At 57.2% G+C, this 27,911-nt stretch overlaps 1 protein-coding gene across 2 annotated transcripts; it reads left to right on the forward strand.

Moving 5' to 3' along the window:
- Positions 1–18: 18 nt before the first annotated feature.
- Positions 19–27,063, forward strand: SFI1 (SFI1 centrin binding protein). Of its 2 annotated transcripts, XM_075568427.1 has the most exons (32): positions 19–2,617; positions 3,108–3,254; positions 3,717–3,788; positions 4,131–4,241; positions 4,554–4,648; positions 4,886–5,003; positions 5,165–5,267; positions 6,965–7,121; positions 7,415–7,576; positions 7,746–7,816; positions 7,976–8,068; positions 8,510–8,607; positions 16,198–16,264; positions 16,345–16,475; positions 18,382–18,463; positions 18,684–18,862; positions 19,310–19,385; positions 20,069–20,164; positions 20,650–20,726; positions 21,668–21,770; positions 21,844–21,940; positions 22,021–22,181; positions 22,321–22,395; positions 23,475–23,549; positions 23,642–23,818; positions 24,031–24,260; positions 24,554–24,646; positions 24,848–25,262; positions 25,469–25,610; positions 25,813–25,933; positions 26,075–26,186; positions 26,585–27,063. In XM_075568427.1, the coding sequence occupies exons 1-32, from the start codon at positions 2,343–2,345 to the stop codon at positions 26,696–26,698; spliced, it is 4,125 nt and encodes a 1,374-aa protein (XP_075424542.1). In that variant the 5' UTR covers positions 19–2,342; the 3' UTR covers positions 26,699–27,063. The 2 variants fall into 2 exon arrangements, with proteins under 2 accessions (XP_075424542.1, XP_075424543.1); XM_075568428.1 differs by lacking the exon at positions 19–2,617 and having other exon boundaries at positions 3,195–3,254; positions 4,891–5,003; positions 26,585–27,062.
- Positions 27,064–27,911: the final 848 nt, after the last annotated feature.

Raw genomic sequence — 27,911 nt, forward strand, 5'->3', positions numbered from 1 at the left:
CGCACAGGGACGCACGGCACGCGCCGGCTTCCCTGCCGCCTGCGCTCTCCCCGCGCGGTCCCCTCTCCGGCCTTTCCCCCTCCCGACGCCGCTCGCCGGGTGTCGCGCTCGGTTCACACACACACCCACCGAAAGGCGGTTACGTCAGGAGGACCCCGGGGCGTGTAACGTCATTAGGTGACGTCACGGGGCGGAGCCTCGGATGACTTTTAACCCTCTGGCTGCCGTGCGAATAGTCACAGCACGTGAACAAAGGACAGCGTGGGTCACGTGACAGATGCTAAGCACGTGACGGCACGTCATTGTCTGACAGGTGTATATTGCAAGGGAGGAGGCACAATGTATATTGTTAGCGGTGTCAGTGTCGTACACTTGATGGCAATGATGGCTGTGTCAGTTTCACACACTTGATGGCAGTGTCAGTGTCACACACTTGATGGCAGTGTCCGTGTCCCACACTTGATGGCAGTGTCAGTGTCACACACTTGATGGCAGTGTCAGTGTCACATAGTTTATGTCAGTGTTACACACTTGATGGCCGTGTCAGTGTTACACTCTTGATGGCAGTGTCTGTCACACACATGAAGGCAGTGTCATTGTGTCATACACATGATGGCAGTGTCAGTGTCACACACTTGATGGCAGTGTCAGTGTTACACACTTGATGGCAGTGTAACACACTTTACACAACTACTGTTAAAGCATACAAAAAAAGCGCTCCACCTAAAATAATACCCGTGAGGTGATAGTACCTAGTGTACAGTACTATTAGAACAATAATACCCGTGAGGTGATAGTACCTAGTGTACAGTACTATTAGAACAATAATACCCGTGAGGTGATAGTACCTAGTGTACAATACTATTAGAACAATAATACGGTGAGGTGATAGTACCTAGTGTACAGTACTATTAGAACAATAATACCCGTGAGGTGATAGTACCTAGTGTACAGTACTATTAGAACAATAATACCCGTGAGGTGATAGTACCTAGTGTACAGTACTATTAGAACAATAATACCCATGAGGTGATAGTACCTAGTGTACAGTACTATTAGAACAATAACGAACAATTCCCAACACAAAGTGAAATAACTTCTAATGGGAGTGGCAGCATAGGGAGAAAGAGCACGTCTTCTCACAAACTTGATTACATACAATGATAAAAAGAGCCAACCCATGGTGCTAGAAGCAATATACAGCGATACAACAAATATACATGAATAAAAAGCAAATGAAACTGGTCCCAATTGTCTTTCTTTGAGAACCAGTCCCAGAAGTTGACTCCAAACAGTGGCCCCCATGTATTTGTATTCATGTATATTTGTTGTTTCACTGTATATTGTTTCTAGTGCCAGGGATTGGCTTCTTTTTATCGGTGTCACACACATGATGGCAGTGTCAGTGTCACACATTGGATAGCAGTGTCAGTATCACACACTTGATGGCAGTGTCAGTGTCACACATTGGATAGCCGTGTCAGTGTCATACACTTGATGGCAGTGTCAGTGTCACACATTGGGTAGCAATGTCACACACTTGATGGCAGTGTCACACATTGGGTAGCCGTATCACACACTTGGTGGCAGTGTCAGTGTCACACTCTTGATGGCAGTAGCAGTATCACACACTTGATGACAGTGTCAGTGTCACACAACTTGATGGCAGTGTCACACACTTAATGGCAGTGTCACACATTGGGTAGCAGTATCACACAGTTGATGGCAGTGTCACACACTTGATGGCAATGTCACACATTGGGTAGCAGTGTCACACAGTTGATGGCAGTGTCACACATTGGGTAGCAGTGTCACACACTTGATGGCAGTGTCACACATTAGGTAGCAGTGTCACTCAGTTGATGGCAGTGTCACACACTTGATGGCAGTGTCACACATTGGGTAGCAGTGTCACACACTTGATGGCAGTGTCACACACTTGATGGCAGTGTCACACATTGGGTAGCAGTGTCACTTAGTTGATGGCAGTATCACACACTTGATGGCAGTGTCACACATTGGGTAGCAGTGTCACACACTTGATGGCAGTGTCACAGACTTGATGGCAGTGTCGCACACTTGATGGCAGTGTCACACATTGGGTAGCAGTGTCACACACTTGATGGCAGTGTCACAGACTTGATGGCAGTATCACACACTTGATGGCAGTGTCACACATTGGGTAGCAGTGTCACACACTTGATGGCAGTGTCACACATTGGGTAGCCGTATCACACACTTGATGGCAGTGTCACACATTGGGTAGCAGTGTCACACACTTAATGGCAGTGTCACACACTTGATGGCAGTGTCACACATTGGGTAGCAGTGTCACACACTTGATGGCATTGTCACTCCCTGTAATATCACTGCTGTCTGTGTTCGCCCCCATGCAGTCATATGATTGCACTGTGAGTCCGCCCCCCCCCCCCGTGTGTTGTCTTTCCAGGGGCCGGCAGGGGGCGCTGCGGGGATCACACTGCGCAGGCGCGCTCATGGCGTCCAATCTCCATGGCAACGAGCGGGAAGAAGCGCGCGCAGGCTCGGTGTGGGCGGGGAATCCAGGAACTGGAGGCGCGAGACCCGACACCGGGCACGGGATGGATCGGGCGGCGAGGTTGTGTGTGTGTGTGTGTGTGTGTGTGTGTGTGTGTGTGTGTGTGTGTGTGTGTGTGTGTGTGTGTGTGTGTGTGTGTGTGTGTGTGTATATACACATACAACTATATTTCCCCAACACAAATTGCATACATGAAAACAGGACAGGCACTCCTATATAGAAAAAAAGTGAAATTACACACACGCGCGCACACACACACACACACACACACAACTATATTTTCCTAACACTCATATATACACAGTGACAAACACACACACACACACACACACACACACACACACACACACACACACACACACACTCTTTCATCTGTATACCTGTATGACAGTAACACATCAGTTGGTGCTTTCTTGGTATCAGGGGTGTGTGTGTGTGTGTGTGTGTGTGTGTGTGTGTGTGTGTGAGCCTCACTAGTGTAGCTGGGAAAGCTGTACCTTTTGTGATCTGACAGGACTGGCTGTCTCCCCTCACTTTCTTCTTGTTTCAGGCACAACACACAGAAGTCTTGTTCCTCGAAAACCCTGCACAGGGGTCTGTGTCCCTCAGTCAGGGCACCTAGGAACCCGCGCTCCATCCCGTACCGAGTGACGTACACGTGGAACCGTGGCGGGAGGCTGAAAGAGCTGCGCATCAGGTGAGCTGCCAGTGACCGGTATAAACCCCCCGGGATTCTGCCGGCTCAGTGTATACTGTATATCCCGTATGGGAATAATATATTATCTGAAGCCTCTCCTTCTGATGGATTCCTCAGACAGCAGCACCTGAGTAACACGCTTGTGAGTTGGTTTAAGAAGCTAAAAGAAATGTAGGACGTCATGTATCACACACAGTGCCGGCCTGGTACCTGCCCAATGCACGGAATAGGGCCTTTATCAGGGCACGCAGTACTGACATTATCCTATGTACAGGGGGCTTTTGATCAGTTGCACCGTGGACATGAAGTACCTTCTGGTTACCGGATGAATCCTCAGCTGACCCCCAGAATTAGTCCCGAAGGGCGTGTTCATATCTTGTCTGTTTCTTCTTGAAACGTCATCTGATCGAAGTATGAAAAAAAAACCCACCAGACCATAACCGCCCTCTCTTCACCTTCCAGACACCTGGCCAGAAAATTCCTGCACGCGTGGGTTAGGAAGACGTTTGGAAGGGTCCTTCCATCTACGGCTAGGTAAACATGGGGAGGAGCTCCTCTCTCACCCGGAGCTCTGCCTTCTTGCGTCGATGTAGAGCCACAAGACATGGCTGTGCTCTGTGTTCATTGTGTTCCTGGTAAAATCCCGCACTAAACAGGACACACGTTCTTGGGGGTAAGGCTGCAGTTCAAGGTCAAGGATGACCTTCCTCTTCTGTAAATGGCCAATGTGCCACATTGTTTTTGATACTTTTCCTCGTGATCTTCCAGGCGAGTGTAATACACGTGGTCTCTGTATTATTGAGGTGTGAAACAGGCACCCTGTTTGAGCTGCTTCTCACAAATACTCATGACAGTCTGTTGTTGTTGTTATTGCAGGCTTCATCATGGTCGCCGTTTGCTGCGCTCATGCTTTGGCAGGTGGGCGGAGGCGTGGTGGGTGCTACGCAAGGAGTGGAAGTTCAGTGTCCGAGCTGACTGCCATTACAGGTCAGACAGGGTGACCCATCAATACCCTAGCACTAGGGGGGCTCAACTCCTGTCCTCAAGCCCCCCCAACCAGTCAGGTTTCCAGGTTATCCCAGCGTCTGCACAGGTGGCTCAATCCTGATTGAGCAGATACTGATTGAGGCACCTGCGCTGAAGCTGGGATAGCCTGAAAACCTGACCTGTTGGGGGGGCTTGAGGACAGGAGTTGAGTACCCCCTGCCCTAGCATGTCCCTAAGGCTCAGATACTAATACCCTCGCCTGCCTTATGATATTGAGTTTTCAACTGACATTACCCTGTCTCCATCTCTCAGGTACGTTCTGTACAACATGTCCTTCCAGGCCTGGAGGAGGTATGTGCTCACCCAACGCAAGAAGAAACACAAGGACCAGGCCGCGGAGAGCCACGGTGAGCAAAGTCTGACCGAACTGGTGATAGAAATAGATCTATGACGACGATAGTGGGGATGTCCCGGGCTGGCAGCCGCTGGGACGGCGCTGTGTGTGCGGGAGGTTTGGGGGGGGGAAGGAGAAGTGGGACTTGGTTAGAGTGTTGTCTCAGATGAGCCTCGATCCGTGGAGCAGAGGGAACAGTTTTATCTTCAACATGTAGTTCCAGTCCCAGCTTTACTTTTGCTGTCCGCAGCTCAGACGCGCGTCTTGTGCCGGGCGTGGCACCACTGGCGGATCTATGTGAAAATCTGCAGGACCAAACGGCACATGCTCTGCGAGGCTCTGGAGTTCAGGGAGCACGTAACCCTGCGGTGAGCGGACAACAATGTCCTCCGGCTGGGGGGACACGCATCCTTTCCCTCCTGAGATCTGACGCCAGCCCGGCCTGGGCTAGCACGGAGATTCTTCTCTCACTGCCAGACTCTTCGTCCCGCGTCCTCACGATCGGCTAACAGTGTCTGCTCTGTTGCAGAGGTTCCTGGCACGGGTGGATGGTCCAGTTGCAGCGCAGACGAGCGGCCCGTGGGATGGAGTCACTGGCTTTAAAGCACTGGGCAGTGAGCCTGCAGATTAGGGTATGTGCTCAGGATGAAGGTGGGAGCTGTGTCAGGCGGCAGGACTGGTGTATTAGCATGCTGTTTTATTCCCATTATATGGCAAACACAGCAGCCTCTACCAGTATGTTTACAGTTCTACTTTTAGGCACTGATCTATAAATCTATATGCACCAATATGAGTTTATACATTTAATTGTCAAGATTTTAATTATCACAACATTCATTTTTGTTTTTTTTTAAAGCAAGTGTTCTCCATTTACCCCCTTACTCGCTCTCTCCTCTCTACCCCCTCTAGCGCTCTCTCCTCTCTGCCCCCTCTAACACTCTCTCTTTTCTGACCCCTCTGACGCTCTCTCTCTCCTCTCTGCCCCCTCTGACGCTCTCTCTCCTCTCTGCTCCCTCTAACGCTGTCTCTCTTTTCTGCCCCCTCTGACGCTAGCTCTCTCCTCTCTGCCCCCTCTAATGCTCTCTCTCTCCTCTCTGCCCCCTCTAACGCTGTCTCTCCTCTCTGCCCCCTCTGACGCTCGCTCTCTCTTCGCTCTCTCCTCTCTGCCCCCTCTGACGCTCTCTCTCCTCTCTGCCCTCTCTGACGCTCGCTCTCTCTCCTCTCTGCCCCCTCTGACGCTCGCTCTCTCTCCTCTCTGCCCCCTCTGACGCTCGCTCTCTCTCCTCTCTGCCCCCTCTGACGCTCGCTCTCTCTCCACTCTGCCCACTCTGACGCTCGCTCTCTCTCCTCTCTGCCCCCTCTGACGCTCGCTCTCTCTCCTCTCTGCCCCCTCTGACGCTCGCTCTCTCTCCACTCTGCCCACTCTGACGCTCGCTCTCTCTCCTCTCTGCCCCCTCTGACGCTCGCTGTCTCTCCTCTCTGCCCCCGCTGACGCTCGCTCTCTCTCCTCTCTGCCCCCTCTGACGCTTGCTCTCTCTCCTCTCTGCCCCTTCTGACGCTCGCTCTCTCTCCTCTCTGCCCCTTCTGACGCTCGCTCTCTCTCCTCTCTGCCCCCTCTGACGCTCGCTCTCTCTCCTCTCTGCCCCCTCTGACGCTCGCTGTCTCTCCACTCTGCCCCCTCTGACGCTCGCTCTCTCTCCTCTCTGCCCCCTCTGACGCTCGCTGTCTCTCCTCTCTGCCCCCTCTGACGCTCGCTCTCTCTCCTCTCTGCCCCCTCTGACGCTCGCTGTCTCTCCACTCTGCCCCCTCTGACGCTCGCTCTCTCTCCTCTCTGTCCCCTCTGACGCTCGCTCTCTCTCCTCTCTGCCCCTTCTGACGCTCTCTCTCTCTCTCTGCCCCCTCTGACGCTCGCTGTCTCTCCTCTCTGCCCCCTCTGACGCTCGCTGTCTGTCCACTCTGCCCCCTCTGACGCTCTCTCTCTCTCCACTCTGTCCCCTCTGACGCTCGCTCTCTCTCCACTCTGCCCCCTCTGACGCTCGCGCTCTCTCCACTCTGCCCACTCTGACGCTCGCTCTCTCTCCTCTCTGCCCCCTCTGACGCTCGCTCTCTCTCCTCTCTGCCCCCGCTGACGCTCGCTCTCTCTCCTCTCTGCCCCCTCTGACGCTCGCTGTCTCTCCTCTCTGCCCCCGCTGACGCTCGCTCTCTCTCCTCTCTGACGCTCGCTGTCTCTCCTCTCTGCCCCCGCTGACGCTCGCTCTCTCTCCTCTCTGACGCTCGCTGTCTCTCCTCTCTGCCCCCGCTGACGCTCTCGCGCTGCTGTCCTTTGCAGGCCTGGCTGCAGTGGAGAGAGCTTTACCTTCAGACTGAGGAGGAGAAACTGAGCGAGACGCGGGCAGTGATGCATCATCGGAGCAGGAAGCTACGGACATCGCTGCGGGCCTGGCTGCTGTATATACATTACCGTCGGGCGAAGCAGCATCAGCACAGTGAGTACAGAGCTGATAACCCTGGCCCAGGAAATCCCAGCATCTACCCGCAGCGTGTAGCTGTGTACATTTATATGCAATACATACTGAGTTAGCCCTATATCATTCACCATATACTGTCAGTGTTGCCCTCTCTAGGATTCATACAAGGCATCGTGGTCGTGTGCCTGATCTAAGAGTTTGGCACTGGTGGCTGTCGCCTGTGGCTGCTGTCCCTCTTGCCACCATTCTCGCTTCCTCAGCTCGCAGTATCCTTATGAAGATCTCTTCCCTAATGACCCTGTCTCCATCAGATCTGGCTGTGCAGCTGTATCGCGACCACCTCACCCAGCGATATTTCTCAGACTGGCGTGGTCTCTTGGAGAGACTGCGGTGTGTGCGAGCCGTGCAGGAGCGCTGTGATTCTCTGGCCACGCGCTGTGTCCTGCGGAGAACTTTCACTCACTGGAAACACTGTATCCTTTCTGCGTCCTAGCCGGGAATGAGAGGAAGAAGGGAGATTCACGGTGTGCCCCGGGATAGGATGTAGAGAGGACAGGCAGCGCTTGGGGTTTTAGAATGGCGTGCGGGAGCACAGGAGGGGGTCAGGAGTAGCTGTGACTGAGTTCTTTAACACGGACACAGACATGCTGATGTGTTCGGAGGAGACGTGTCTGCAGGACGTGGCCGACACATATCACAGACTCCTGCTCCTGGTAATATTTGCTGTTTCGTGGCTCCTCACGTGGGAAGCCACGGCTGTGCTCTGTAAAGGTTCCCATTATTATGGTTGCCTAAAAGGCTGATGGTCCCTGTTGGGTGGAATGGAGTGATAAGGGGGACCCCTCTCACGTCTCTGTCCTCTGTCCCGGCAGCGACTCGGCTGGCGCACCTTAAGGCAGAACGTAACGCGAATCCGTGTTTATCAGCGAGGACGGATTCTGGCCGCCCAGCAGCGTCACGTCACGGTGAGCGAGCAGAGCTGACGGGATAATTAGGAACATGCAAACATTGGAACATTTCACAGCAAATAACAGGATGTTTTGAAATGTTACATCTTTGTCCTGTGTCTGCGCCTCCAGCTTGTCAGGTTGTAGCATTCGACTTCTCTTAATATGAGAGAAATAGACCCGCCACCTTCACACGTTCACATTAGGAGAAGCGGATTCCAAATGGCTCCCCACACCGTGTGACCCGACACTGACAGTCTGAGAGCCTAACGCGCGCGTCTGTCTGATGCCTGTTGTTGTTTCTGAGAGATCGCACACAATACCGTGTTTAACATTTGTCAGTTTTGTGCGTTGTCCCGAAGCGCAGTTTGGAAATGGCTGATACCTCGGTTAGAACTGCCAGGCCGTGTACCTGAGATCAGTGTGATGACGAAGCCTCTGTCACTGCTCCCTCCGCAGCTCCTCCGCAGCTCTTGGGCCGCCTGGAAGTCTCGTTTGGAGCAAAAGGAGGAGGAGCAGCATCTGTCCCTGACACTGGCAGCACACGCTCACTACAGGTACTGCTGTCCCCACGTCTCCCGGCCCTGCACGGAGGCCAACATCCCCACGTCTCCCGCCCCGCACTGAGGCCAACATCCCCACGTCTCCCGCCCCGCACTGAGGCCAACATCCCCACGTCTCCCCGCCCCGCACTGAGGCCAACATCCCCACGTCTCCCGCACTGAGGCCAACATCCCCACGTCTCCCCGCACTGAGGCCAACATCCCCACGTCTCCCGCACTGAGGCCAACATCCCCACGTCTCCCGCCCCGCACTGAGGCCAACATCCCCACGTCTCCCGGCCCCGCACTGAGGCCAACATCCCCACGTCTCCCGCACTGAGGCCAACATCCCCACGTCTCCCGCCCCGCACTGAGGCCAACATCCCCACGTCTCCCGCCCCGCACTGAGGCCAACATCCCCACGTCTCCCGGCCCCGCACTGAGGCCAACATCCCCACGTCTCCCGCCCCGCACTGAGGCCAACATCCCCACGTCTCCCGCCCCGCACTGAGGCCAACATCCCCACGTCTCCCGCACTGAGGCCAACATCCCCACGTCTCCCTGCACGGAGGCCAACATCCCCACGTCTCCCCGCACTGAGGCCAACATCCCCACGTCTCCCCGCACAGAGGCCAACATCCCCACGTCTCCCTGCACGGAGGCCAACATCCCCACGTCTCCCGGCCCCGCACGGAGGCCAACATCCCCACGTCTCCCCGCCCCGCACTGAGGCCAACATCCCCACGTCTCCCTGCACGGAGGCCAACATCCCCACGTCTCCCTGCACGGAGGTCAACATCCCCACGTCTCCCGGCCCCGCACTGAGGCCAACATCCCCACGTCTCCCGCACTGAGGCCAACATCCCCACGTCTCCCGCACTGAGGCCAACATCCCCACGTCTCCCGGCCCCGCACTGAGGCCAACATCCCCACGTCTCCCGCACTGAGGCCAACATCCCCACGTCTCCCTGCACGGAGGCCAACATCCCCACGTCTCCCGCACTGAGGCCAACATCCCCACGTCTCCCCGCACTGAGGCCAACATCCCCACGTCTCCCGCACTGAGGCCAACATCCCCACGTCTCCCGCACTGAGGCCAACATCCCCACGTCTCCCTGCACTGAGGCCAACATCCCCACGTCTCCCGCACTGAGGCCAACATCCCCACGTCTCCCCGCACTGAGGCCAACATCCCCACGTCTCCCGCACTGAGGCCAACATCCCCACGTCTCCCGCACTGAGGCCAACATCCCCACGTCTCCCTGCACTGAGGCCAACATCCCCACGTCTCCCGCACTGAGGCCAACATCCCCACGTCTCCCCGCACTGAGGCCAACATCCCCACGTCTCCCCGCACGGAGGCCAACATCCCCACGTCTCCCCGCACTGAGGCCAACATCCCCACGTCTCCCTGCACGGAGGCCAACATCCCCACGTCTCCCTGCACGGAGGCCAACATCCCCACGTCTCCCGCACTGAGGCCAACATCCCCACGTCTCCCGCACTGAGGCCAACATCCCCACGTCTCCCGCACTGAGGCCAACATCCCCACGTCTCCCCGCACGGAGGCCAACATCCCCACGTCTCCCTGCACGGAGGCCAACATCCCCACGTCTCCCTGCACGGAGGCCAACATCCCCACGTCTCCCGCACTGAGGCCAACATCCCCACGTCTCCCCGCACGGAGGCCAACATCCCCACGTCTCCCCGCACGGAGGCCAACATCCCCACGTCTCCCCGCACTGAGGCCAACATCCCCACGTCTCCCTGCACTGAGGCCAACATCCCCACGTCTCCCGCACTGAGGCCAACATCCCCACGTCTCCCCGCACTGAGGCCAACATCCCCACGTCTCCCCGCACGGAGGCCAACATCCCCACGTCTCCCCGCACTGAGGCCAACATCCCCACGTCTCCCTGCACGGAGGCCAACATCCCCACGTCTCCCGCACTGAGGCCAACATCCCCACGTCTCCCGCACTGAGGCCAACATCCCCACGTCTCCCGCACTGAGGCCAACATCCCCACGTCTCCCGCACTGAGGCCAACATCCCCACGTCTCCCTGCACGGAACCCAACATCCCCACGTCTCCCGCACGGAGGCCAACATCCCCACGTCTCCCGCACTGAGGCCAACATCCCCACGTCTCCCGCACTGAGGCCAACATCCCCACGTCTCCCGCACGGAGGCCAACATCCCCACGTCTCCCGCACTGAGGCCAACATCCCCACGTCTCCCTGCACGGAACCCAACATCCCCACGTCTCCCGCACTGAGGCCAACATCCCCACGTCTCCCCGCACGGAGGCCAACATCCCCACGTCTCCCGCACGGAGGCCAACATCCCCACGTCTCCCGCACTGAGGCCAACATCCCCACGTCTCCCTGCACGGAACCCAACATCCCCACGTCTCCCGCACTGAGGCCAACATCCCCACGTCTCCCGCACTGAGGCCAACATCCCCACGTCTCCCCGCACGGAGGCCAACATCCCCACGTCTCCCCGCACGGAGGCCAACATCCCCACGTCTCCCCGCACGGAGGCCAACATCCCCACGTCTCCCCGCACTGAGGCCAACATCCCCACGTCTCCCGCACTGAGGCCAACATCCCCACGTCTCCCGGCCCCGCACGGAGGCCAACATCCCCACGTCTCCCGCACTGAGGCCAACATCCCCACGTCTCCCCGCACGGAGGCCAACATCCCCACGTCTCCCGCACTGAGGCCAACATCCCCACGTCTCCCCGCACGGAGGCCAACATCCCCACGTCTCCCCGCACGGAGGCCAACATCCCCACGTCTCCCCGCACGGAGGCCAACATCCCCACGTCTCCCCGCACTGAGGCCAACATCCCCACGTCTCCCGCACTGAGGCCAACATCCCCACGTCTCCCCGCACGGAGGCCAACATCCCCACGTCTCCCCGCACGGAGGCCAACATCCCCACGTCTCCCCGCACGGAGGCCAACATCCCCACGTCTCCCCGCACGGAGGCCAACATCCCCACGTCTCCCTGCACGGAGGCCAACATCCCCACGTCTCCCCGCATAGAGGCCAACATCCCCACGTCTCCCTGCACGGAGGCCAACATCCCCACGTCTCCCTGCACGGAGGCCAACATCCCCACGTCTCCCTGCACGGAGGCCAACATCCCCACGTCTCCCTGCACGGAGGCCAACATCCCCACGTCTCCCCGCATAGAGGCCAACATCCCCACGTCTCCCTGCACGGAGGCCAACATCCCCACGTCTCCCTGCACGGAGGCCAACATCCCCACGTCTCCCTGCACGGAGGCCAACATCCCCACGTCTCCCTGCACGGAGGCCAACATCCCCACGTCTCCCCGCATAGAGGCCAACATCCCCACGTCTCCCCGCACTGAGGCCAACATCCCCACGTCTCCCGCACTGAGGCCAACATCCCCACGTCTCCCGGCCCCGCACGGAGGCCAACATCCCCACGTCTCCCTGCACGGAGGCCAACATCCCCACATCTCCCGCACTGAGGCCAACATCCCCACGTCTCCCGGCCCCGCACGGAGGCCAACATCCCCACGTCTCCCCGCACTGAGACCAACATCCCCACGTCTCCCGCACTGAGACCAACATCCCCACGTCTCCCTGCACGGAGGCCAACATCCCCACGTCTCCCCGCACTGAGGCCAACATCCCCACGTCTCCCCGCACGGAGGCCAACATCCCCACGTCTCCCCGCACGGAGGCCAACATCCCCACGTCTCCCCGCACGGAGGCCAACATCCCCACGTCTCCCGCACTGAGGCCAACATCCCCACGTCTCCCGCACTGAGGCCAACATCCCCACGTCTCCCGCACGGAGGCCAACATCCCCACGTCTCCCGGCCCCGCACTGAGGTCAACATCCCCACGTCTCCCCGCACTGAGGCCAACATCCCCACGTCTCCCGGCCCCGCACGGAGGCCAACATCCCCACGTCTCCCCGCCCCGCACTGAGGCCAACATCCCCACGTCTCCCCGCCCCGCACTGAGGCCAACATCCCCACGTCTCCCGCACTGAGGCCAACATCCCCACGTCTCCCCGCCCCGCACTGAGGCCAACATCCCCACGTCTCCCCGCCCCGCACTGAGGCCAACATCCCCACGTCTCCCCGCCCCGCACTGAGGCCAACATCCCCACGTCTCCCTGCACGGAGGCCAACATCCCCACGTCTCCCCGCCCCGCACTGAGGCCAACATCCCCACGTCTCCCGCACTGAGGCCAACATCCCCACGTCTCCCTGCACGGAGGCCAACATCCCCACGTCTCCCGCACTGAGGCCAACATCCCCACGTCTCCCCGCACGGAGGCCAACATCCCCACGTCTCCCGCACTGAGGCCAACATCCCCACGTCTCCCCGCACGGAGGCCAACATCCCCACGTCTCCCCGCACGGAGGCCAACATCCCCACGTCTCCCCGCACGGAGGCCAACATCCCCACGTCTCCCTGCACGGAGGCCAACATCCCCACGTCTCCCCGCATAGAGGCCAACATCCCCACGTCTCCCTGCACGGAGGCCAACATCCCCACGTCTCCCTGCACGGAGGCCAACATCCCCACGTCTCCCTGCACGGAGGCCAACATCCCCACGTCTCCCTGCACGGAGGCCAACATCCCCACGTCTCCCCGCATAGAGGCCAACATCCCCACGTCTCCCTGCACGGAGGCCAACATCCCCACGTCTCCATGCACGGAGGCCAACATCCCCACGTCTCCCTGCACGGAGGCCAACATCCCCACGTCTCCCTGCACGGAGGCCAACATCCCCACGTCTCCCCGCATAGAGGCCAACATCCCCACGTCTCCCTGCACGGAGGCCAACATCCCCACGTCTCCCTGCACGGAGGCCAACATCCCCACGTCTCCCCGCACTGAGGCCAACATCCCCACGTCTCCCGCACTGAGGCCAACATCCCCACGTCTCCCGGCCCCGCACGGAGGCCAACATCCCCACGTCTCCCTGCACGGAGGCCAACATCCCCACATCTCCCGCACTGAGGCCAACATCCCCACGTCTCCCCGCACTGAGACCAACATCCCCACGTCTCCCGCACTGAGACCAACATCCCCACGTCTCCCTGCACGGAGGCCAACATCCCCACGTCTCCCGGCCCCGCACGGAGGCCAACATCCCCACGTCTCCCCGCACTGAGACCAACATCCCCACGTCTCCCTGCACGGAGGCCAACATCCCCACGTCTCCCCGCACTGAGGCCAACATCCCCACGTCTCCCCGCACTGAGGCCAACATCCCCACGTCTCCCCGCACTGAGACCAACATCCCCACGTCTCCCTGCACGGAGGCCAACATCCCCACGTCTCCCGCACTGAGGCCAACATCCCCACGTCTCCCCGCACGGAGGCCAACATCCCCACGTCTCCCCGCACGGAGGCCAACATCCCCACGTCTCCCGCACTGAGGCCAACATCCCCACGTCTCCCGCACTGAGGCCAACATCCCCACGTCTCCCGCACGGAGGCCAACATCCCCACGTCTCCCGGCCCCGCACTGAGGCCAACATCCCCACGTCTCCCGCACTGAGGCCAACATCCCCACGTCTCCCGGCCCCGCACTGAGGCCAACATCCCCACGTCTCCCGGCCCCGCACTGAGGCCAACATCCCCACGTCTCCCCGCACTGAGGCCAACATCCCCACGTCTCCCGGCCCCGCACTGAGGCCAACATCCCACATCTCCCGGCCCCGCACTGAGGCCAACATCCCCACGTCTCCCGGCCCCGCACTGACGCCAACATCCCCACGTCTCCCGGCACTGACGCCAACATCCCCACGTCTCCCGGCCCCGCACTGAGGCCAACATCCCACGTCTCCCGGCCCCGCACTGAGGCCAACATCCCCACGTCTCCCGGCCCCGCACTGACGCCAACATCCCCACGTCTCCCGGCACTGACGCCAACATCCCCACGTCTCCCGGCCCCGCACTGACGCCAACATCCCCACGTCTCCCGGCACTGAGGCCAACATCCCCACGTCTCCCGGCACTGAGGCCAACATCCCCACGTCTCCCCGCACTGAGGCCAACATCCCACATCTCCCGGCCCCGCACTGAGGCCAACATCCCCACGTCTCCCGGCCCCACACTGAGGCCAACATCCCCACGTCTCCCCGCCCTGAGGCCAACATCCCCACGTCTCCCCGCACTGAGGCCAACATCCCCACGTCTCCCCGCACTGAGGCCAACATCCCCACGTCTCCCCGCACTGAGACCAACATCCCCACGTCTCCCTGCACGGAGGCCAACATCCCCACGTCTCCCGCACTGAGGCCAACATCCCCACGTCTCCCCGCACGGAGGCCAACATCCCCACGTCTCCCCGCACGGAGGCCAACATCCCCACGTCTCCCGCACTGAGGCCAACATCCCCACGTCTCCCGCACTGAGGCCAACATCCCCACGTCTCCCGCACGGAGGCCAACATCCCCACGTCTCCCGGCCCCGCACTGAGGCCAACATCCCCACGTCTCCCGCACTGAGGCCAACATCCCCACGTCTCCCGGCCCCGCACTGAGGCCAACATCCCCACGTCTCCCGGCCCCGCACTGAGGCCAACATCCCCACGTCTCCCCGCACTGAGGCCAACATCCCCACGTCTCCCGGCCCCGCACTGAGGCCAACATCCCACATCTCCCGGCCCCGCACTGAGGCCAACATCCCCACGTCTCCCGGCCCCGCACTGACGCCAACATCCCCACGTCTCCCGGCACTGACGCCAACATCCCCACGTCTCCCGGCCCCGCACTGAGGCCAACATCCCACGTCTCCCGGCCCCGCACTGAGGCCAACATCCCCACGTCTCCCGGCCCCGCACTGACGCCAACATCCCCACGTCTCCCGGCACTGACGCCAACATCCCCACGTCTCCCGGCCCCGCACTGACGCCAACATCCCCACGTCTCCCGGCACTGAGGCCAACATCCCCACGTCTCCCGGCACTGAGGCCAACATCCCCACGTCTCCCCGCACTGAGGCCAACATCCCACATCTCCCGGCCCCGCACTGAGGCCAACATCCCCACGTCTCCCGGCCCCACACTGAGGCCAACATCCCCACGTCTCCCCGCCCTGAGGCCAACATCCCCACGTCTCCCCGCACTGAGGCCAACATCCCCACGTCTCCCGGCCCCACACTGAGGCCAACATCCCCACGTCTCCCCGCCCTGAGGCCAACATCCCCACGTCTCCCCGCACTGAGGCCAACATCCCCACGTCTCCCCGCACTGAGGCCAACATCCCCACGTCTCCCGGCCCCGCACTGAGGCCAACATCCCCACGTCTCCCGCACTGAGGCCAACATCACCACGTCTCCCGCACTGAGGCCAACATCCCCACGTCTCCCGCACTGAGGCCAACATCCCCACGTCTCCCGCACTGAGGCCAACATCCCCACGTCTCCCGGCCCCGCACTGAGGCCAACATCCCCACGTCTCCCGGCCCCGCACTGAGGCCAACATCCCCACGTCTCCCGGCCCCGCACTGAGGCCAACATCCCCACGTCTAGTCTTGTCACTATAAAGATATGACCAGCACCTTACATGACTGGCACACTTACATTCCTCGTCCTGTTCCAGGTCGGCTTTGATGCAGAAATCCTTCAGCAGATGGTTACAGTACAAGCAGAAGAGCAGAGTAAAGCAGGTGTGTGAGCTGACGGGTTACCTCCACGCGGGGCTTGTCAGGGGGAGTGAGGAGTTACTCTGTGTCTCTCTGCGGTTCAGGTGCAGCACAGAGCAGCAGACAGACACTATGCCAAGTCCATACTACCTCGCAGCTTTCACATCTGGAGGAAACACCAAGACCTTCAGCGGCAGAGCAGAGAGATGGATGAGCTGGCAGCAGACTTTAACAGGTATACAGGAGTGATACGCCAGGGGGGACCCCTTTAATTTCTCGTCATATCTTGCAGAACAATCGCTACATTTTCATGAAAATGTTCCCCATTACAGGCCGGTCACAGGAGATTATTACCTGAAAGAATTATTTGATAATCTAATAAATACTCTTTGGGATTGGTGACCGCGTGATGACCTCATCATGCGCATAGTTACAAAATGGTGTTCAGCGCAGAAGATAAGCGCGTTATAAATTGCCTGAGACAGAGCAAGAATTGGGGTCCCAAACACTGACATAAGGAGTTTCCTGATTATGGACGGTCGCTAGGACGGAAAAAAACTCATTTGTAACGTTCAGGAGCGGGAGCAGCTGGGTCAGCGCGTTATCGGTGATGCAATCAGACCGCGGCGTTCTCGTCTCCGGGCGCGCGCTTCACCAGGAGGAGGGGATATTGTACACACACTTTGAACTGAAACTTTATAGTAAGCCCTGTGTTGCAGATTAGATTACATTAACACATTTACGCGCTACGAAGGAAAAACTCCTATTTCTCGTGTAATGAGCACGCACCTCCCCCAGTGTATCTGGGACTTGTTGACATAATACAGTGACACCAGTTTAGTTTGTCTACATTGTGCTTCTTATATAGTGTTACTCTACATCACAGACCTACATTGTCATGGGGATTGAGCGAGAAATATATAGGAGATATGATGATAAACACAAGGGGTCTCTTTATCCGTCAGCACGGTGGGCAGAGAATGTCTATAGCTGTCAGCCTAAACCTGCAGCAATGGGATAAACATTTGGGGCCATATTTACTAAGTGCTGCTAAACCAGAAGACACCTTTGCAGCTCATTCATGTTAGTGGGCCGTAGGTATGTTCTGGTGCTGGGATGTGTTTTACGTCCCTTAATCCAGTACCGTGTCACATTCCAAAAGTGCTGCTGTGCATCACAAACTAAAAGCGGAAACCTTGCAATAGGGTCCCACCTCCCATTACTGTGCATCAGAGGGCTGTGCGAGGGCCGTGTGTACAATTGTACGTCTGTCCTTATCTGTGGTGTGAGAGGGCCGCTTGTACACGTCTCTCCTCCTTATCTGTGGTGTGAGAGGGCCATGTGTACACGTCTCTCCTTATCTGTGGTGTGAGAGTGCCGTGTGTACAACACTGCGTGTCTCCTTATCTGTGGTGTGAGAGGGCCGTGTGTACAACACTGCGTCTCTCCTTATCTGTGGTGTGAGCGGGCCGTGTGTACAACTGTGCGTCTCTTCTCCTTATCTGTGGTGTGAGAGGGCCGTGTGTACAACACTGCGTCTCTCCTTATCTGTGGTAAGAGAGGGCTGTGTGTACACGTCTCCTTAGCTGTGGTGTGAGGGCCGTGTGTACAACTGTGCGTCTCTCCTTATCTGAGGTGTGAAGGCCGTGTGTACAACTGTGCGTGTCTCCTCCTTATCTGTGGTGTGAGAGGGCCGTGTGTACACGTCTCCTCCTTATCTGTGGTGTGAGAGGGCCGTGTGTACACATCTCCTCCTTATCTGTGGTGTGAGAGGGCCGCGTGTACATGTCTCTCCTCCTTGTCTGTGGTGTGAGAGGGCCGTGTGTACACGTCTCTCCTCATTATCTGTGGTGTGAGAGGGCCATGTGTACACGTCTCTGCTCCTTATCTGTGGTGTGAGAGGGCTGCGTGTACACGTCTCTCCTTATCTGTGGTGTAAGAGGGCCGCGTGTACACGTCTCTCCTTATCCGTGGTGTGAGAGGGCCATGTGTACAACTGTGCGTGTCTCCTCCTTATCTGTGGTGTGTGAGGGCCGTGTGTACACGTCTCTCCTCCTTATCTGTGGGTGTTACTGTGCCCTGAGCCCAGCAGATGCAGTGTACAGATCTGGCAGCCATTCCTGTGCTGTTCTCGCCCTCAGGAGCTCTGTGCAGAGGAGGGTTCTCCTCGTCTGGCGGAAGAAGCTGAACGAGCAGCGGGAGAATCGCCTGGCAGAGAGACTGGTGAGTCCTTCTGCGCAATAAGATGAGGCACTCGAGCACCAGCTGTGCGTCGGTGACACCAGGCGCTTCAGGGGGAGGTCGGTTGAGAATCCTTATTATCTCTAGGGTCGCAGTAACCTGGGAGGGAAGTTTGCCTCCCAGCGTTGTCCCTCCGTGTGCAGGACTGTCCCCGACGCATTCCTCTTGGCAGATCCCTTTACTTCCTCCCCTCCCTCCCCAGGCCATCTTACACAGCGACTGGCGGCTCACGGCGCGGTTTTGGTGCACATGGAGGGATCGGCTGGAGGCCCGCCTGACGGAGCGGGACGGGGATGCGGTGGCGGCACAACACTGTTCGAGGCGCCGGCTGCTGAGCGCTCTGTGCACGTGGCGGGAAAACGCGCAGGCGATCAGAGAACAGTAAGCGCACGATATGATTGGTGTAGAGCGCGGGGTGTACATAGAACAGGGGCGGCCCACTCCAGTCCCCAAGGGCCACCAATAGGTCAGGTTTTCAGGATATCCCGGCTTCAGCAAACGTGGCTGAGCTTCCTGTGCTGAAGCAGAGAGATCCTGAAAACCTGACCTGTTGGTGGCCCTTGAGGACTGGAGTTGGCCACTCCTAACATAGCGAGCACACACAATCCTTGCCCAGAGGGACCCTAATATAATTTGTAGTGTCTGATGCAATGGGGAGGTCACCATCTCCACGTGGGTTCTGCCAGCAGAGGGAACAGGGCCCTCCTGAATAATGGAGCCATCAGGCAGCGGGAGGCGCTGTTCTCCTCCACCCCGTGGGATTACTGCAGGACCTGTCTTGCCATGTCTGCCTCCTCTCACGATGGGTCTCCTTGTCTCTGTGAATAGGAGGGCCAGTGAAGAGGAAGCTTTGCGCTATCACTGCCAGGGGTCCCTGCGGAAGGCCTGGCACCGCTGGAGAAGGGTGAGCCCGTTTAGTTCCTTCTTCTAAGGGGTTCCCTCACATTTTACGAAATACTTAAAGGGTTCCTCCAAACAAAAAAGGTTGGGAATCACTGTTCTACTTCAACTGGAGTCGAGAACCCCCTGTTCTAGAGCACAGCTCTCAAACAGCACAATGACTACTGATTTGCATAGGGATTCACTATACAGGACAGCAAGTTCCTTTAAAGGGAAAGTTATTTCCCCAAAGATACAAAAAAAAAAAAGATTTAGTCGCACCCAGCCTCCTAGGGAAATGAAAGCGATATAGTAAATGGTGTGTGTGTGTGTACACACACACACACACACACACACACACACACACACACACACACACACACACACACACACACACCATTCCTATGGCATTTTTCCCCATGCCAAATATATAAGCAGATTAAAAAAATAGCATTGGTCACGGAAATAATGACAGTATATGAAATATAGCAAAATGTATTGGAAAAGTATCACAATACAAACACATTCCAAATGCGCGACAATGGTGATATAAAGCAAACCATTATACAGGCAATATGCAAGCCCTCCAATAGATATACAAACAGAGCCAACGTTTGCGGGGCACACATTGCCCTTTGGAAGGGGGCTGGATATTGTCCCTGAACATGAGCAGCAGTTTAGTCTGAAACGGATTTCTTTGGGTGGCAGTTTGTTTCCGGCCGGCGTGAGGAGTGGAAAAGACATCTCCATGCAGATCTGCAGTACCGGCACTGCCTGCTGGCACGGGTACTCGGGGCATGGAAGGTAAGTGTGCGCGTGTGTCAGACTCTGTATCCTGTCACAGTCCTTGTCTGCTGCGTGTGTGTGTATCTGACTGACTCCGTATCCTGTCACAGTCCTTGTCTGCTGCGTGTGTGTCCGACTCTGTATCCTGTCACAGTCCTTGTCTGCTGCGTGTGTTTCTGACTGACTCTGTATCCTGTCACAGTCCTTGTCTGCTGCGTGTGTGTGTCTGACTGAATCTGTATCCTGTCACAGTCCTTGTCTGCTGCAGGTGTGTGTGTGTGTGTGTGTGTGTGTGTGTGTGTGTGTATGTGTATGACTCGGTATCCTGTCACAGTCCTTGTCTGCTGCAGGTGTGAGTGTGTGTGTATATGACTCTGTATCCTGTCACAGTCCTTGTCTGTTGCAGGTGCAAGTGTGTGGGGGGAAGAATCTCTCATTACACAAACGTCCCTTGTTTGTGTTTGTGGTTGAGCTGTGTCTTCCTCTCCTTCCTTCCTCTGCAGCGTTATCACAAATCCTCACAGAGCATTCTACGTCACGTGGCTGAGAAAGAGAAGCAGCGTGACCGCTCTGTCCTGCGGTGAGTCCTCTGGTCTTCAGCATTAACTACTCAAGTGCCACAAGTGGTTTAGTCATCAGTAGTCTGAGTCACAGAGCAAAGAAGGGTGGGTAGCTGTGTTGGTCCTTTCTTCCATGGGGTAATGTGTGCAGACGTAATAACGGTCTCTCTGCTCTGTGTACTGACAAAGGAGGGAGAGGGAGTAGGGGCTTTGATACCTTTATTGGACCAACATGTAGTTGATATTACAAGCTTTCCAACCTCTCAGTATCCTTCTTCGGGCCGTACCAGAGAGGTTGGAAAGCTTGTAATATAAACTACATGTTGGTCCAATAAAAGGTATCACAGCCCCTACTCCATTCTCCCTCCTTTGTCAGTACACCGAGCAGAGAGACCGTTATTATGTCTTCCCACACTACCCCCCCTGTCTCTTCATTGTAGTACCCTCATCCCTGCCCTGTCACTGAAGACCCTCAGATTAATAACATCCAGGGTCCTCTGCCTCCGCCAGGATTTCCGTCTTCACCATGTTATAGGTTCTTCTTTATTTGCCCGTTTCTTGAGCTGAGCGGAGGATGGCAGGAGAACGAGGAGCCTCAGGTGCGTGTTCTTGGTTAAACCCCATTAGGTGCCGGGGACCAAGTTAAAAACAGAGGGTGAGCCCATTAAAGTTTGGCAGAGTGGACCCAAGATATGTGGGTGTGGGTTTGTGACCTGGGGCTGCTCTCCTGGGGCTGCTGTCCTGGGGCTGCTGTCCTGGGGCTGCTGTCCTGGGGCTGCTGTCCTGGGGCTGCTGTCCTGGGGCTGCTGTCCTGGGGCTGCTGTCCTGCGGCTGCTGTCCTGCGGCTGCTGTCCTGCGGCTGCTGTCCTGGGGCTGCTGTCCTGGGGCTGCTGTCCTGCGGCTGCTGTCCTGCGGCTTCTGTCCTGCTGCATGAGGTGGGTCTGTCTTTTGTGCCTCTCAGAACAGCGCTATGTACCTGGAGGAGACATGGAGCGGCCCAGGCTGAGGAGAGAAGGCAGGAAGCCCAGGCTGCTCAGTGCTACAGAACTGCAACACTCGCACAGGTAACCCGCCAGGCCTCCGCCTCTGCAGCCTGGAATCTTGTGGCCTATACTTAGTGACCCTGTCTTTTTTCAGGTTCTGGGGGCATGGCGGGACACTGCCTGTGTGCGGGCACATCACAGAGAGCAACAGGCAGCGGCAGTGAGGCAGGCGGCCGCGTGTCTGCAGAGAGGTGAGCTGCATGCACGGCGCAGGGCGGCTCGGAGAGGGGGGGACCCGCTCCGGCTCAAACTCAGATGTTGTCTATTTCAGGGCGGGTCCGCTGCTTATTTCTGTACTGGAGAGAACTCGCCCACACGACACGGGCAATGCGAGTCAAGATGGAAGCAGCAGCAATGCATCATGGGAGGAGACTGCTGAAGGATTGCGTGAGAAAGTGGAAAGTGTGTCATGTTCAGGGCTTGAGGAAATTGGTGAGCAGTATTTGGGGGTGCTGTATGGGTGTAATATCCCAGACCTCCCTGTATCAAGACCCTTCAGAATAGTCATGGGCATACATAGGTTTTCCAGTCTGTAAGCACTGCATACTCAGAGCATTCATTTTCTGTGCAGCTGCTGCAGCGACAGGGAGCCCGGCTCCTGGGACAAAGACTCTGCCGTTCTTGCCTCAGACGATGGCACCAAATGGTAAAGGGGAAGCTTTTTATCATTACATATTCATGTCTGCTGGATATTTGACCACCATTGGGTGTGCGTGTGTGTTACAGCTGGTGGAGCTGTGTGTGTTTGTGTGTGTGTTACAGCTGGTGGAGCTGAGGGTGGGTGTGTTACAGCTGGTGGAGCTGTGTGTGTTACAGCTGGTGGAGCTGACGGTGGGTGTGTGTGTGCGTGTTACAACTGCTGGAGCTGTGTGTGTGTGTTACAGCTGGTGGAGCTGAGGGTGTGTGTGTGTGTGTGTGTGTGTGTGTGTGCGTGCGTGTTACAACTGCTGGAGCGGTGTGTGTGTGTGTGTGTGTTACAGATGGTGGAGCTGTGTGTGTTACAGCTGGTGGAGCTGAGGGTGGGTGTGTTACAGCTGGTGGAGCTGTGTGTGTGTGTGTGTTACAGCTTTTGGAGGTGTGTGTGTGTGTTACAGCTGGTGGAGCTGAGGGTGTGTGTGTGTGTGTGTGTGTGTGTGTTACAGCTGGTGGAGCTGTGTGTGTGTTACAGCTGGTGGAACTGTGTGTGTGTGTGTGTTACAGCTGGTGGAGCTGTGTGTGTGTGTGTGTGTGTTACAGCTGGTGGAGCGGTTGTGTGTGTGTTACAGCTGGTGGAGCGGTTGTGTGTGTGTTACAGCTGTGTGTGTGTGTTACAGCTGGTGGAGTGTGTGTGTGTTACAGCGGGTGGAGCTGTGGGTGTGTGTGTTACAGCTGGTGGAGCTGTGTGTGTGTGTGTGTGTGTGTGTGTTACAGCTGGTGGAGCTGTGTGTGTGTGTTACAGCTGGTGGAGCTGTGTGTGTGTGTGTGTGTGACAGCTGGTGGAGCGGTGTGTGTGTGTGTGTGTGAGACAGCTGGCGGAGCGGTGTGTGTGTGACAGCTGGTGGAGCGGTGTGTGTGTGACAGCTGGTGGAGCGGTGTGTGTGTGTGTGTGTGTGTGTGTGTGTGACAGCTGGTGGAGCGGTGTGTGTGTGTGTGACAGCTGGTGGAGCTGTGTGTGTGCACGTGTTACAGCTGGTGGAGCTGAGGGTGTGTGCACGTGTTACAGCTGATTGTACGTGTGTGTTACAGCTGGTGGAGAAGCAGACACAGGACGCACAGACAGTACAATCACTGTGGCACTGGTCCCTCACTCTGCAGGGAAAGGTACAATTCAACTCTGTGCTGCATTTTGGGATTAGAGGGTCAGCCCTGGGTTTGGGCCCCTCACATGGTTTACCGGTGACCTTGTTGTGTAGGTGTTTGACGGCTGGCTAGGGTATGTCTGGGAGCGTCGGCGGAAGAAAGGCCGCCTTACTGAGGCGGTGGAGGTGTATCGTGCAGATCTGCTACAGGACGGAGTCACCAGGATCCTGCGATACATGTCTGGCATGAAGCAATTCCGAGCCCAGCTCATGACTCAGAACCAAGTGAAGGTGAGAGGAACCGGCACTGGATCCAGGGCTGGGCTCACTTATTTTAAGACCCTGACCTGCATCCTCATCTTGTGTTAAGGCCATTGGCGCTGATGGGGTTAAGTAGCTGTAGTTGTGGTTGCAGTGTTACACGGATACTCGGCAGCGGTTTTATTTGCCCTCGTTAATGGTATCATTAGTGATTTTTAATTCCCCTGTGGTCTCTACCCCAGGAGGTGTACACACAGCACCTCGCAGTACATCGCTGTGCCATGATCTGGAAGGAGAAGGCTCTCCGGAGGAAGCCCCGGCCTCCCCGTCAGAAGAGAGTGACCTTTCGTGCGCTGGAACAGGCAGAGGGAGCCGTGAGGCGCACCCCTGCGCAGGGTGCTGCTCCGGGACCTGTGAGGGGCAAAGCGAGTGCGGAGATCCGAGCTGGGGGGGAGCCTGTCCTGAGCACCATGTAAGTCACAGGGAGATTGGGGGGGGCTATTATCAAGGTCTCCTGGCTGCAAAACTAGCACACACAAAAAAAGCACCCAAAGCTTTGTCACCATACTCGTGCTGGCAGCTCTGTCCCCCTTCTCCTGTGTACTTTGCAGGAGAGGTGGAGATGATGTTATCCGGATAGAAGATTGTCATTAACCTGCCGTTCCAGGGTCACAATGAAGGGAACGCTGATCATTTCCACGTGACGCGCTCCTGAGATGATGGGATAAGCCGGGTTGTCACTGTAACATCTCCTGTTCTTACCAGATGCGAGTCCCGGTCACAGCGGCTGAAACCTCGCACCCCGGACTTCCTGCGGCGCTCGCTGGAGAGAGGAGGGATGCTGAGTGAGGTGCTCAGGTAAGGGAGAAACTTCCAATACCCAGAGACGGTGCAGTGCCGGACGATGAAGAGACCAAAGGTTATATAGCCATGTAAATATGTTGGCCACAAGTGTCACAGACCACAAAGTCTCTCGCTCTTTGTGGAAGCAATACAGGTACCGGCACCTTCCGTCAGTTATTCCGCAGCAAAGTGATTACACCATGTCTTTAAATACAGCAGCTGCAGCAAATCGGATCATCCCGAGCTGGACACGTCGCATCAGACTTCAGCCCTGAAAACGTCTCTACGGAAGGAGCCTACGCCTCCCGGGGAGGGCTTCCCTGCTCCACCTCCTCACCCTGCGTCCATCAGAACTCACCATACGCCTCCCGGGGAGGGCTTCCCTGCTCCACCTCCTCACCCTGCGTCCATCAGAACTCACCATACGCCTCCCGGGGAGGGCTTCCCTGCTCCAACTCCACACCCTGCGTCCACCAGAACTTCCCACTCAGAAGTGACGCCTGCTCCTGCGGTACACTTCTCCTCCTCAAGCTTGGTGTCCGCGGCACCTCCTCCCTTCATCATCCCACACCCTGCCGCTCCCATCCCAGAACTCATGCCTCCTTCATCGTTCATGTCTCGAGCAGATACAGTAAGTAGTGACAAGGCGGCTGGATGCTCCCTGCTGCACTTGCACCGTTCACCCACACAAATACATCTCCCAAGTCCCTGTTCTCTGGCTCTTGGTCCAGTCTGTCTTCTCTGCCCTTTGACCTGACCCAGTGTATTGTGGGAAGCCCGTCTTCTCCCAATGTATTTGCTTTACGAGCGCAAGGCTTTTCTGCCCCATTGCTGCAGACCAGCCGTTTACCTCACCTTGCGGAACAGCCTGGAAGTGTAAACCCCCTCTGCTCAGGAGTGCAGTCCGATTATTCCAAGCAGCTTCTGTCGCCCAGCGACTTCTTACAGGGGACGAAAGGACTGACACATGACACTGCAGGTAAGGACCATTGTGATGTAATGATTCATCCTATCAGAAAGCTGCAACAGACACTGGTCTGAAACTCTTCGACCAACTGTGCCTGTCCCAGCTGCCAGCTCAGCGGCTCCACACAGCAGACAGCCTTCTCCCTGCCACCAGTTGCTGCCCAGGACAGACCCGTCCAGTATGGAAGTGCATTAATGAGTTTCATTTGCTGCAGGTTATAGGAAGCAGATGGATGAGAGACTCACAGAGAAGAGACAGTCTGCTGACCTGGAAACAGAACTTGTGCAGATTAAGCACGTAATGCAGAGATACCAGAACCAGAAGCAGGATCTAAAGTATGTCCGAGGGGGGAGAGAGAGAAGAGGAAGTAATTGAGGCTTCCTCATGCCGTGTGTGGGTGTTTGGGCACTTTGGCTCCCGGGGAGGGATGGGGATAAAGGGTTTACCAATAACCTGACCCCCCCCTCTGTTCTCAGGGCCTGGCGCAGACAAGCAGGGATCCTGCGCGGGTGGCTGGAGACGAGTGACACGGAGCAGAGACCAGACGAACAATCAATCACACATGAGGTGCACAACGAACTGCAGCAGGTAAAAAAAACACCTTCCGCAAGCTGGTGGGAATATCACCGCTCCACACAACCACAATGTGGGACCCTGTAGGGTTATTAGAACGTTATTCCATGTATTGGGGGCCAGAGCACTTCCCAGCAAATACTTAACGCCTGCAAAGCACGGAGCTTCTGCCAGTGATCACATCTAATTATGTTGTTAATCTTTAGCCTACAATTTGTAGTGGTAATTTAGAGTACACGCCCAAACACACACAATTCCCATTGGGTTGCAGTGGTCGATCCTAACCTAAATCTGTAGGTTCATGCGAGTGCCGCTGGATTTCCCAGGACTGTCCCTGGAATAAGGGCTGGGCAGCGGCTCCGTACCCCGCCCGAGCTCCTCACCCTGTATGCGCCTCTCTTGCTTTCCCACAGCTGGAGCTGCAGATGGAGAAGCTGGCGCACAAGCTGGCGGGGGAGAGGACGCAGGTGCGCAGTTACATTACCCGCATACAGGAGATCACAGACTCGCTGGGTTCACAGCACTGAGGACTGTACCTTGCTCACAGTTTGTTCTCTGACGCAGAGAACCCATTCACACTGCTCCTACAGCGCAAGGGAAGGTGACGATGTATGGATCACACTGCTCCTACAGACCAAGGGAAGGTGACGATGTATGGATCACACTGCTCCTACAGACCAAGGGAAGGTGCCGATGTATGGATCACACTGCTCCTACAGCGCAAGGGAAGGTGACGATGTATGGATCACACCCCTCCCACGTGTCATATCCAGGACTCTGCCCCCCACACAAAGCTGGCTCAAAGACAGGACTGCTCAGGCGTGTTTTTTTTTTCCATTTTTATTTAAAAAAGGTCAGCTATTAAATGAGTTAATGTGTTAACGAAATCGTACTCTTTCCAGACATACAAAAGTAATGTGCTACAGCTTCCCCGAGTGGAGGTTACCCTGCACGGGGCTGGCAGAGGAGGACTGGTTCTGGTCAGGAAGCCAGGGATCTCCTTCATCCCGAGATAACCGGGCAGTGATTCTCTGAAGCCAGGGTCTGCGCCGGACCCTGGCCCCTCCTCCCACACGGGAGCTGACGGTATCTCCAGCTATGAGATAACGGCGGTGTTAGGGTAGCACTTCCCTGAGGTTAGCATTTTCCCTCTCTCTCTCTCCAGTGCATGGCTATTGGATCCAATTCCCCCTCCCCCTCAACCCCCCAGCTGATTCCTGATAAAGGAAACAGCATCACGTTCTCGCAGGTTAGAAAACAAGTGACTGCTGCCATGAAACAGAAAGGGAAGATTAAAGACGCGCTGCTCCATCCCAGACCCCCCCCCCCCGCAATACATACTGCGGTCCTGCTCCATCCCAGACCCCCCCCCCTGCAATACATACTGCGGTCCTGCTCCATCCCAGACCCCCCCCCCCCTGCAATACATACTGCGGTCCTGCTCCATCCCAGACCCCCCCCCTGCAATACATACTGCGGTCCTGCTCCATCCCAGACCCCCCCCCCCCTGCAATACATACTGCGGTCCTGCTCCATCCCAGACCCCCCCCCCCCCCCTGCAATACATACTGCGGTCCTGCTCCATCCCAGACCCCCCCCCCCCCTGCAATACATACAGCGGTCCTGCTCCATCCCAGACCCCCCCCCCCCCCTGCAATACATACTGCGGTCCTGCTCCATCCCAGACCCCCCCCCCCTGCAATACATACTGCGGTCCTGCTCCATCCCAGACCCCCCCCC

The sequence above is a fragment of the Ascaphus truei genome, chromosome 13 (assembly GCF_040206685.1).
Source record: "Ascaphus truei isolate aAscTru1 chromosome 13, aAscTru1.hap1, whole genome shotgun sequence".
Taxonomy (NCBI): Eukaryota; Metazoa; Chordata; class Amphibia; order Anura; family Ascaphidae; genus Ascaphus; species Ascaphus truei.